Source organism: Equus caballus, chromosome 2 (assembly GCF_041296265.1).
Source record: "Equus caballus isolate H_3958 breed thoroughbred chromosome 2, TB-T2T, whole genome shotgun sequence".
Classification (NCBI taxonomy): domain Eukaryota; kingdom Metazoa; phylum Chordata; class Mammalia; order Perissodactyla; family Equidae; genus Equus; species Equus caballus.
In genome coordinates, this window is record NC_091685.1 from 246329 (window position 1) to 258868 (window position 12540).

General features: G+C 43.9%; 1 protein-coding gene across 1 annotated transcript in view; it reads left to right on the forward strand.

Annotated features, from left to right (window-relative positions):
• The first annotated feature begins 2776 nt into the window (after nucleotides 1-2776).
• Nucleotides 2777-12540, forward strand: part of CYP2J2 (cytochrome P450 family 2 subfamily J member 2) — a 40367-nt gene continuing 30603 nt past the window's right edge. Inside the window, exon 1 of the mRNA XM_023628690.2 lies at nucleotides 2777-3108. Coding sequence (XP_023484458.1) covers nucleotides 2902-3108 — 207 coding nt within the window. The 5' untranslated portion in view covers nucleotides 2777-2901. The remainder of the gene's footprint in view (nucleotides 3109-12540) is intronic.

Sequence of the window (12540 nt, forward strand, 5' to 3'; positions counted from 1 at the left end):
AAAATACGCCTTACTTTTAATCTCAAATTCACTTTAAATGGTTGACATATAATTCAAAACGTAAAAATACTCTAGCTAAATTATTTGTTAATATTTATAGACTGTTACTTCTCTAGGTAGATAGGTTTCACACAATTTTCAATTAATGCTATAAAAAATAACAGTTGCTATCACAATTAGTGATTATTAATGGACTACCAATTTAATCAGGAATTCGTGTGGCATAGGACCAATGAAGGGACTAATCTGATAATTTCTCACTGTATAATTCTGCTCGTTAGTAACATTAAGCCAATAATTTGATTAATATTCTACGTAGTTGTTGTACGTGTTTCCATGTGTGTGATCAACAAAAAAATATGTATACATATCAAAGCTTTTTCCTTTTTCTTTCTTTCTGTTTTCCCTTTTTTTTGTAGAGAAACTCAATGATTTGGGAGATTGGTTAGTACAAAACAAAGAACATAAGAGGGAAAGTACAAAAAGGCATGTAACATCAATGGCAGTACTCACTTCATACGGTTATAACTAAGGATATTATTAACTTTTGTGTTATTCACTTCTCTTGAGAACACAAATCAGAGCCACTAACTTAAGGCTGTGTTATATACACCATACATACGCAACCTTATGCAAAATAGTTTTCAGAAGTCACATTACATTTTAAAATATTAGGAACCCCATACCTGCGTTGATTTGTAGTTTGAAACGGCCACAAAGAAAATAATATTAGACTAGGGAAGGTTATACTGATGATAAATCCTTAAAGTTAAAAAGATCTTCCTTTTCCTTTGTACTTTCCACAGGCTACACAACGTTCCTGAGAGTATTTATTCTGAGACAAAAATGCCAGTCACATCTTTAAGACCTTACTTAACAAGGAACTAACGAGAAAACAAGTTGGAAGGTGAAGCTACATATTTTTTCAAATAAACGGTCTTAATTTTTCTCCTTATAGAAGGTTAAATCAATTTAGATAAACATATCTAAAGCATTAATTTTTGCAGCTTTTAGGTAAAGTCCAGCGCTTCATTTATACCAAGTGTGTGAGAAGAGGTCAGTAGAGATTATCTAAGCCTGAATCAATCGTGACATCATCCATTCAAGTCCAAGACACATTCTCTCACCTGCTGCATTGGTTTTAATGCAAAAAAAAAAACCCCAACCTAAAAAGGGCAAATGGGAGATAACAAACCTAAATGTCCGTTGCTATGGAAATGGATAAATAAATGTGGAGTAGTGATAGAATGCCTGTTAAAGTGAATGAAATAAAGCCACATCTATCAATCTATCAATCTGGATAGATCTCAAACAATACTGAGAAAAAAAATGCAGATGTAGAATAATTCGTTTAAAGATAAAATTTATGTAACTACTAGGAACACTGTATGGATGCATAACGACTGTAGTAAAAGAGGAAGATATGGGCTGAAAGGATACAAGTTAAGCTCTGACTACTATCTCCCTCGGGATTTTGGAAAGCTAGAAAAGAGACTTCAATTGTTTTATTTCCTTTCCTTTTTAAAAAAAGCTTTTAAGCAGACGGTGTATAAATATGCTGAGTACACGAATGTGTGCTCCTGTCCTTCGTGTTCTGAGAATCTTACAAACGCTGAGACACAGGTAGGCACACAGGATGGCATGGAAGGTTGGAACCTGGGGGCCCAACACGGTTCCGGGGGCTTCAGGGGAGGACTCTCACATGGCAAACCAAAAAGGACAAGGACCAAGACATCCTCCTTCCATGTTAATTTAGCACTACGCTCAGTGCCAGAAGCTTTAACGTAATGCTTTTTAATTTTCAAAAGTCACGAATGCAGGACCTCCTTTAGATGTTATTCACCACATATTTGGTACTCTGTCTCAGTTTCTTCACCTGCAAGATGGGACTAAGAAGAGCATCCGTCTAATTGTCAGAATGAAGCAATTTATGTCAAGAGGGGAGTGCGCTGCCTGGCACAAAGGAAGTGCCCCAGAAACGTCAGGTGCTGCTGTTACCACGACTGTTTACCAAGCACAGTTCCAGTCGAAGGGTGAGACGGTGATGGAAAAACCTGGAGCTCAAATGTCTGAGGCGCTCTCTGAGATGCACTGAAGCCATAAACCCAAGAGCCCCAACGTCTCAGAGGAAGACTTTCCAAGACTTCTGCGGGTTCTCCCGAGAGTCCAGGCCTGGAATCGGCGGCGGCGAGGGCCGACGGCAGGACAGGACAGGAAGAGCTGGGCGGAGGGGGAGAGCCCCGCGGGGCAGGAACGGGGCGGGGGAGGGCCGGCGGCGGGGCGGGAAAGGGGGGCCGGGGCGGGGCCGGGGGCGGGGAGGAGCCGAGGGTGGGGCGGGAGAGGGGCGCCGGGGCGGGGCCGGGGGCGGGGCGGGGCCGGGGCGGAGCCGGGGGTGGGGCGGGAGAGGGGCGCCGGGGCGGGGCCGGGGGCGGGGCGGGGCCGGGGGTGGGGCGGGAGAGGGGCGCCGGGGCGGGGCCGGGGGCGGGGCCAGGGGCGGGGCGGGGCCGGCGGTGGGGCGGGAGAAGGTGGGCCTGGGCGGGAGGAGGAGCCGGCGGCGGCAGGGCTGGAGAGGGTGTCCGGGACGGGGCGGAGAGGAGCCGGCGGACTGGCGGGAGAATGGGGGGCCTGGGCGGGAGGCGGAGCCTGCAGCGGCGGGGCGGGAGAAGGGGTCCGGGGCGGGGCCGGGGAGGAGCCGGCGGTGGGGCGGGAGAAGGGGGCCTGGGCGGGAGGCGGAGCCTGCAGCGGCGGGGCGGGAGAGGGGGTCTGGGGCGGGGCCGGGGAGGAGCCGTCGGTGGGGCCGGAGAAGGGGGTCTGGGCGGGAGGGGAGCATCGGGCGGCAGGAGTGGGGCCCGGCGAGGGCAGGCGCAGAGGCCGGCCGGAGCTGCTCGCATAGCGGACGCCATGCTCGCGGTGGCGGGCTCCCTGGCGGCGGTCTGGACCCTGCTGCCTCCCTGCGCGCTCCTGCTGGGCGCCGTGGCCTTCCTCTTCTGTGCTCGCGTCCTCCAAAGGCGGCGCCCCAAGAACTACCCGCCCGGGCCCCCGCGCCTGCCCTTCGTCGGCAACTTGTTCCATCTGGACTTTGAGCGGGCGCACCTGGCGCTTCAGCGGGTAGGAGCCGGCCTCGCCGACCTGCGGGCCGGGGGCCGTTCGGGGCCGGGGGCGGGAGGACGGGTGGCTCTGCCGCTGCCCTGGCAAAGCCCCCCGCGAGCCTCGCGTTCGTCACCTCAACTGGCATGTTTCTACCTGCCCTTTGTAGAGAGAAATATTGTTTACTAGGTGGGTGTGTTGGCTAGGTAACGTTCCTTAACGCGTTTAATTGGGTGTCTTGTGAAATATTAGTGGAACATTCTATTTATAATATGATCACCTTGTCGCCTTTAATATGATTATCCTTGAAAAAAATGCTGTCCTTTCCCTCTCGGAGGCACCTTTTCCTGTGTGTAAAATGACGATAATACTCCCTAAATCCTGACCACTTTTCAACTGAATTGATCCCACCATCCCAATGACTGAGCCCCTCGCCTTCAGCCTCCTCTCCCTGCAATCCGCTCTCACTGAAGTCATCACTTTACACTGTCGCTCCTCTGGAGCTTAAATTTTCTCAGTGCTTCCTGCTGCTTCCCGGAGTTCAGACTGCTTCGGGAGCCACATGGAACCCTTCTTGACTCACCCTCTTTCCACTTCTTTATAATCTTCTCCCATCAGAGTTCCCTTAACAATGGCCGCTCTGAATTCGTTAAAATTCTCTCCAACATCCATCATTTTCTCAAGAATCCTCAGCTGGTTTCCTACCTCACAGCACAGGTACCTGGCACACTGTGAAGATTTAATAAAACAGTGAATAGTCAATATTAACATAGCTTGTAGTAGGTGCGCGACAAATAGGAGTTCTCATTCCCTAGAAATGCCTGGAGCTCTTTAAACACATGCCTGTATCCTCAAGTACAGGTGCAGGAGATTTTATCGTTTTCTGGGAGAAAAACTCCTAAGTGACAGGATTAGACACAGAATTTTAAAGCTAGGCTCCTAAACTTGTACCTTTAAGAAATGTGTTGTTTATTTTCCAAATATTGGGAAAATTTCCTGTTTTCTTTCTGTTCACGATTTCCAGCTTGATCCCATTATGGTCAAAGGACATACTTTGTATAATTTCAGTTTTTAAAAGTAAGTTAAGGTTGGTTTTATGACCCAAGATACAGTCCCATGCGTTCTTGAAAAAAATGTGTACTGTCATGTTGGGCAGAATGTTCTATGTATGTCAATTAGATCTTACTGGATGATCGTGTTGTCTAGTTCTTCTGTACGCTTGCTGACTTCTTAGCTGCTGATTCTGTCAATTACTAGGAGAGGCATGTTTAAGTCTCCAACTATAATTACAGATTTGTCTATTTCTCTAGTCAGCTCTGGTAGTTTTTCCTTTGTGTATTTAGCAGATCTTTTATTTGGTGCATACACATTAAAATTGTTACGTCATCTTGGTGAATTGACTCATTATTATGCGATATCCTTTTTTATCCCTGGTGATTTTCTTTGCCTGAACTTTATTTATCTGATGTAATCATGCCAGCTCTCTCTTGATTAGTATTTGCATGGTATATGCTTCTCCATTCTTTCACTTTTAACCTTCTTATTGTATTTGAAATGAGTTTCTTGTAGATAACTCATAGGTGGGTCATTTTTTTTTTCATTCTCCCAGTCTGTCTTTTAATTAGTGAATTTAGGTTATTTATATTTAATGTAAGCTGTTGATATGTTAAGATTTAAGTCAGCCATTTTATTATTTGTTTTCTATTTTTCCCTTTGTTTTTTATTCCTCTGTTTCTCCTTTCCTGCCTTCCTGGGGATCACTTGAACACTTTGTTTCAGAATTCCATTTTCATTTATCTATAGCATTTTTGAGTATACCTCTTTGTATTGTGTTTTGAGTAGGTGCTCTAAAGATTACAATGTGCAAACATAGCATATTGCAGTCTACTAGTATCAACATTTTACCATGTCAGGTGGAATGGAGATACTTATGACTGTCTAGATCCCTTTACCCTCCCTGCTTTAGAATATAATTGTCTTAAATAGTATCTCTACATACATTGAGAACCACATCAGACAATATTGTAATGTTGCTTTTAACTGCCGAACTTTATTTTTTAAATTGAAGAGGAGAATAGTCTATTAAATTTACCCATTTATTTACCCTTTCTATTCCTCTTTGTTCATTCCCAGTGTTCCCAGTTTTCTACCATTATCATTTCCTTTCTATGTGAAGAACTTTCTTTAGCCATTCTTTTAGAGCTGGTCTTCTGGCAAAAAATTCTCTTAGCCTTCCTTTATCTACAAATGCCTTATTTCACATTCATTTCTGAAGTATATTTTCACTGGATACAGAATTCTAAGTGGGCAGTTTCTTTCATTCATCATTCTTAAATGCTGTACTATTTCTTCCTTGCCTCCGTGGTTTCCAGTGAGCAGTCTGTCGTCATTTGAATTGTTGCTCCCCGTAAGTGCTGAGTTGTTTCTCTCTGCCTGCTTTCAACAAGTTTTGTTTGTTTTGAGTTTACAGAGATTTGATTATGATATGAATTGGTGTTGAATTCTGTGGGTTTGTTGGGTTTGCTCAGCTTCTTAGATGTGTAGCTTTGTCTATTACCAAAGTTGACAAGTTTTCAACCATTTTTTCCTTCAAATGTTTTTTAAATCCACATTTTTTTCCTTTTCTTCTGGAACTCTTGGACACTGATTGCACAAATGTTAGGTCATTTGTTGTCCTGAGGCTCAGTTTTGGGTTTTTGCTGTGTTGTTCAGATTGGATACTTTCTATTGATCTGTCTTCAATATTGCTGATTCTTCTGTCATTACCGCTCTGCTATTGAGTTGCTCTACTTATTGGGTTTTTTGTTTAAGTTATTGTATTTATCAGTTCTAAAATTTCTCTTTGCTTCTCATATATATTTTCCTTATCTTTGTTAAGATTTTCTATTTAAATAAATTTTTTTCAAGAGTGTAATTGTTGTCCAAAACATATTTATAATAGCTGCTTTAAAATCTCTAGCCTAGGGGCTGGCTTGATTGCATAGTGGTTAAGTTCACACACACCACTTCCGTGGCCTGGTGTTCACAGGTTCAGATCCCAGGTGCGGACCTAGCACTGCTTGTTAAGCCACACTGTGGCTGCATCCCACACAAAACAGAGGAAGATTGGCACAGATGTTAACTCAGGGCCAGTCTTCCTCACACCAAAAAAGTAAAATCCCTATCCTATAATTCCAACATCTATGTTGTCTCAGTATTGGTGTCAACTTATTCAAGTTGAGATTTTCTTGGTTCTCGGTAAGGTGAGTAATTTTGGGCTGTATCCTGGACATTTTGTGTGTTCTGTGACTCTGGATTCTATGTAAATCTTTTATTTTGTCAGATAGCCTGTTTTGTGGACTGTGGTTCAAATGGCAGTTTACGTTGTAGAGCCTCTGCAGTGCTACTCGGGTCTGCCCCACTTATGTGTTGCCCACTCCCACACTCTCCATCCACATTCTCATCAGTGCAGGCTGGAGAGAATGAGGATGGGGCAAAAGACGGGGCCCCTCTGGGTGGAGTAGCCTCTTCCTTACTGCAGGAGGAGGGGTGGGGAGTGGAAGGCAGAGATCTACTCATATCTGCTCCATAGGGAAGGGACCCCTCCTGATTTCTGTTGGAGAAGGTTGGAAATCAGAATGTTGCCCCCTGACTACTCCAGGGGGTGTTTTGACCAGAGTTCAGGGCTGATAGTCACAGTTCAGCTCACAGACTTGGCAGGGGAGGGGCGTCGCCTTGTTGCTGCAGAGGTGGGGTGAAGACAAGTTTCCACCCTTATTCTCCAGTGCCACAGCACCCATCAGGGTGACGAAGAGTCCTGATGGTGTTTGTCTCCAGAACAGGGAGGTAGAAAGGTTAAAACTTTTCTGCCCTGCTGACCCACCCTCTTTCAGGTCCTGTGGCTAGAGAGAGCAGGCTTTTCTTGGAGTTATTCTTCTGTGCCCGTTGGTGTACTGATTAGGAGGAGAAGTAAAATGGAATGCTTTTTCTCACTCTTGTCTGGAATTGGAAATTTGATCTGTGCCCTTGTTTTACTGCTAAGATAGATAGGACTAGAGAGGTTAAGTGATTGCCTAATGTCCTAAAACTGGCCAGTGATGAAACTGAGACTAGCATCTTATCCCTGGCCCAATGATTTCTCATCAGAACTTTTAAATTGTATTTTACATAGGTTTGCATTTTTGAGATTTTAGTTTGTAAGACAAATGGAGTTAAATGGTGTGATTTAGTCATAAGTAAATTTACATTCTAGCAATTTGGAAACATTAAGTACCAACAATCTGCTAGGTCTTATTTCAGGATTTATATGTTTACTTTCATTTAATCTCCGCAACAGACACACAAGTTCGGCATTGTCTGGTGGTGTTTCCATTTTAGTACTGAAGAAACAGGTGGAAAACAGCCAAGTGATTTGCCCGAGTTATTCAGCATAAATAATGGCAAAACAAGGACTTGGACCCAGGACTCTTTGAGTGGTACACCTTCTGCCACCTGACTTTTCATTATATAGTTGGAGGATAATTGATTTATTCATGGGTTCATTTATTCAACAAACCTTAAGCATAGATGGCAGGCACAGTGCAAGACAGTGTGTGATGATGTGTGTTGTAAACTTATGGTAAGCAAGTGAGATTTCGGGAGCTGGGGTCACGGCGAGTGGGAAACCCCAGGGATAACATCTTGTAGAATGCTCAGATAAACTGGGGTGAACTTTAAAGGAATGTTAGGCAAGTGGCTAAGTGGTGTAAGGGGGACAGGAGATTTTAAATGGGGGAAAGTGATGTTAACACACAGTGAGGCCCAGGGAAGAGACTGGTCTGTTTGAATGGCATGAGGGAAACTTTTCTTGTTTTTTTTTCCCTCTTTTCTAAACTTTCTCTACCATAGCTCTATGGCTTATTATAGGAACATTTATTTAAATAAGAGAAAATCTTATTGCACTGAAATGGAAGAATGTAGATAAGTGTATTAGTTAGGATGTACATTGAGCTGCTTGTCACAAAGAGACCCCACAATACAGTGGTGTAAAAACGGTTGAAATGTATTTCTCTCTCACAAATGAGTTGTGTGATGTACATCTCACAGATGTAGGCAGGACATCCAGGATAAGGAGGCTGCTTTGTACCACAAGGTCATCAGAAAACTCCAGTTCCCGGGGCTGGCCCCGTGGCCGAGTGGTTAAGTTCGCGCACTCCGCAGCAGGCGGCCCAGTGTTTCGTTAGTTCGAATCCTGGGCGCGGACATGGCACTGCTCATCAGACCACGCTGAGGCAGCGTCCCACATGCCACAACTAGAAGAACCCACAACGAAGAATACACAACAATGTACCAGGGGGCTTTGGGGAGAAAAAGGAAAAAATTAAAAAATCTAAAAAAAAAAAAAAAAAAACTCCAGTTCCCTCTGCCCTGTTGCTATTAGTCCTGCAACACCGATGTGTGTGAGTTCTAGTCCATGGGTAGGGGAAAGGGAAAGGTAACAAACAAGCAGCTTTCATTTAAGGATGTGACCCAGAAAATGTACACATCACCACTACTCATGTCCCATTGGCCACGCATGGAAGGAGAAGCTGGGAAATGTGATTTTTGATTGGGAAGTCATGTGGCCAGCTAATAATTAGGGGGCTCCATCATTCAGAAGACGAGAGAGAGAATGTCTTCATCCTTTGTTTAAGGATGGGACAGAGTGAGTTAGAAAGAGTTCAAACTTTACGCCCACTAGCTATGTGCTAAATCTCTGTGCCGTTTTTTCTGAAAACTGGAATGTTTTATAGGGTTATTATAAGAATCAGATACGTTAATGAATATCAATTTACTGCCAGGGTGCCTAGCACATCTTCAGTGCTTATTTCTCTATCAACCAGTCTCTTCCTTTGTTTAAAAGTCTTGGGGCCGGCCTCATGGCTGAGTGGTTAAATTCGCACACTCCGCTTTGGTGGCCTGGGGTTCACTGGTTTGGATCCTGGGTGCGGACCTACACACTACTCATCAAGCCATGCTGTGGCAGCATCCCACATAGAAGAACTAGGAGGACTTACAACTAGGATATACAACTATCGAGGAGAAAAAGGAAAAAAAGAGGAAGGTTGGCAACAGATGTTAGCTCAGGGCTAATCTTCCTCACCAAAAAGCATACTTTAGAAAATAAAAAAGAAATTTTGTAGCAACAGCTCGAGGAAAGCTAGTTGTTGGTTGCATACCAGGCATCACTTATCTGGCCTGATTGCTGGATGGGCTCCATCAGTTACTCTTTGGCTTCCTCCCCTCCACTCCTTTGTCAATATTTACCAGAGTCCTTTTGCTAAAATACACTCCCAAGTCTATCAATAACAAGAAATAATTTTATTATTAATTCTTGTATTGTGGTTACTTGTCACAACAATCCTAAAGATGGGAACTAGTAACATCTCCCATTTTATAGACTTGGGAACTGAGACACAGAGAACTTAAGTAACTTGCCCCCAAATCACACAGAAAATAGTAAGGGGAATCTAGATTTAAATGGATTTGAGAACTTGAAAATCCAAGCTCTTAAGCACTCACTTATGTCACTTCTCCTATTCAGACATCTTCAGACTTATAATTACAAACAAAACAAGATCCAAAATATTTCACCTGACATTAAGACTCTCCACATTCTAGCTCAGATTACCTTGCGGCCTTGTCTCCTATCTGCCTACTCAAGTGAGAAGAACCCATCCTGGCCCCTGGTCACCTTATGTGCTGCCTGGCTTTCCCCCATCACAGAATGTATTGTACAGAATGGTAGCAATAATGACTATCTGTATGCTCTGTTAGAGTGTTCTAACATAATCATTAGAATGATGCAGGCCTTTTTTTTGGCCTATTGGAATGGTACGCATACCTGCATGAACTCTCACACACATGTGCCCTCGCACACACATTATTTGGTGCTGGTGAGAATTTGGAGGAGCAGTACCTCTCACCTACTGCTGGCGGGCGTAAGAATTGTACACTCTCCTTTTTCCTCCCTTTGTGTCTTTGTTTTGTTGGTTCTTCAGTTTCAGAGCTTAGATTAAGTGGAATCTCTCTCAACGTTACAGGTCTTGGTAATCATGGTTCAATCTCTTGTTTCACTACCTTCCACTTCTCATTTTTCTTTATTCTAAACATTTATTTTGCTTCACTTTATTATTTCGGTGCTTAATCCTACATTTGGAATTTTTATCCTTTGTATTAAATTTCCTGTCTCCTTTTACTTTTGTTTGCCGTTCATAGCTCCTTTGTTAATCCTTTTCTCTTTGTTTTTCTATTTTCATTTCTGATTTTAAGGGTGTTTTAGCCTCCTGAACAATCTTATTTTTAATTTCAGTTGTTCCCTTACTCTCTCTCTCTCCTTTTTCAGTAACTTCTTTATTGTTGTACATTGAAAAATATGCCCTACCTTCCAAAGGCTTTTCACGTGCGCTCTGGGTTATGCATTTACATCCATGTAAAGCACAGTGACTTGAACAACGCACATAAGAATTGTTAGACATCACCACCGTCAATACCAGGGCTCCAGGGGGTCGTTTGACCTAGCTATGTTTACACAGTTGATCATACCATAAAAGTTTCTGATCTAGTCCTGTTGGACTAGAAATAAACATGGGCAGAGAGCTGGTAGAGATGGAACTCAGAAGTTCATTTCACAAAATGCTAATGGAGTGCTGAGTCCCTCCCAAGTACAAGCCGAGATTCTAGGATATACACGTTGTCAGTCAGGAGTCATTTAGCTTAACCTGAGATTTTTAGCCATTCCAGAAACATCCTTTTGAATACCATAAACTAGTCAAGAAATCCCTTTTGTAGAGCCGAGGAAGTTCACCTAGGCATTCAGCAAGAAGAAGTGAAAAATCTGCTTGATGTATATGGCGCCACTTCTGCCATTTCTCAGAAGCAAAGCCATGTATTTAGAGGCACACTAGCTTGAGATGGAATCTTGGCTCTGCCCTTTATAGCAAGACAGGACATACTATGCTAGAGATGAACAAAGATTGATGGAAGCCTCTGGGCCAAAAGAACAAAGGAAGGATTGAGTTCAGGCTTAGTCTGTAATGTGGGAGCAGAGTGGTGGAGTCAGACTAAATCCATTGTATTTACTCTTATGAGGCAATGGGGTGCAGGACAGTAAGGGTGACGTGGGGGAGCATAAGTGCATGGCATTTGGGGAGGGGGGGGGTCATAGACCTGGAGGAAATGAGGCCTTCTTCTTGATACTACTGTTTGCAGCTAGACACAGCCCAGGCAGACAAGAGGCTGGGGCAAGTTCTGCTTAGAGTCATCTCTTGAATAGAAAGGTCAGGAAAGCCTGATTAGTGACCATTCACTGTCATTCAACCCATACTTGCACATACCTGCACTTTTGTGCATACTCATGACACCCTCACACTCATCCATTCTCTCTTTCTCTCTCTCTTCCTCCTCCCCTCACTCTCACTCTCATTCTTACTTTCACTCCCACTAAACTCTAAGGTCCTGACACCATCTCAGGCCCATGTCTTTGTCCTCAAATCTTATGTGATGCCTGGCATATTCCCTCCAGCACTCAGTGGCTTTGTCACCTTGGCTATGTTACTTCAGCTACAACACATTTGCCTTTTCTGGAAGATGAGGAAAATCATTACTGCTGTAGGGTGGTTGTGAGATTAAATGAGATGAAACGTGAAAGGTGCTTAACGTGGCGCCCAGGGGCTCTGGTTGTCTGTGACCATGAGTGCCTTCCTCCTGCATGTCATCCATGTGCTCTTGTCCTCTTGGTCTCCATGAACGTGCATCGCATCCCTTTCAACACAGAGCTCGTTCTTTCCTCAGAGACTTAGTGGCTGTGTGCCAGGTGCCAGGAACAAAGAGCCTTTCTCATTGCTGCTCTCATTCTTCTTCACTGAACCGTTTGAGGGATGAGTAATTTTCTGTCTTCTATAGCTGGGGAGCTGAGGCTCCAAAAAAATGAAGCAACTTTCCCCAAGAGCCCTCAGCTGGTGAACTGTGGAGCTAAGATTGGCACATAGCTCCAGGGCTAGATAGCTTTTCTCCATACTTGGCCCCAGCCCTAGAATGAATTTTCTGTCATCTAGCATATGTTGAGTAAGAGGAAAATCTCTTCTGTTAAACAGGTACGACTTACTAAAAGGTCCATACTTGCAACACCAGGCTTACACTAAACGTACCCAGCCTTCTTTGGTGAGGCACGTGTGCTGCATTCTCTCCTTTCCCGAGGCTCTAAGATGCTTGAGGTTAGAGACTTTGTTTATTTTATTATAGTTACATCTTCATGCCTTGTTCTCAGGACACATGGTGGACGCTCACTCAATTTATGGAGGTTGACTATAAGAATGAATGTTTCATAAGGAATGTCCATGTCTTACAGAGAATTCAATATGAGTCTAGTTGAGAGGAGGACAAAGGAAACGGAGAAACATTCCCATGAGACCAAGAGGTACACACATATCCATGCACACACAGACTCCCCTCAGC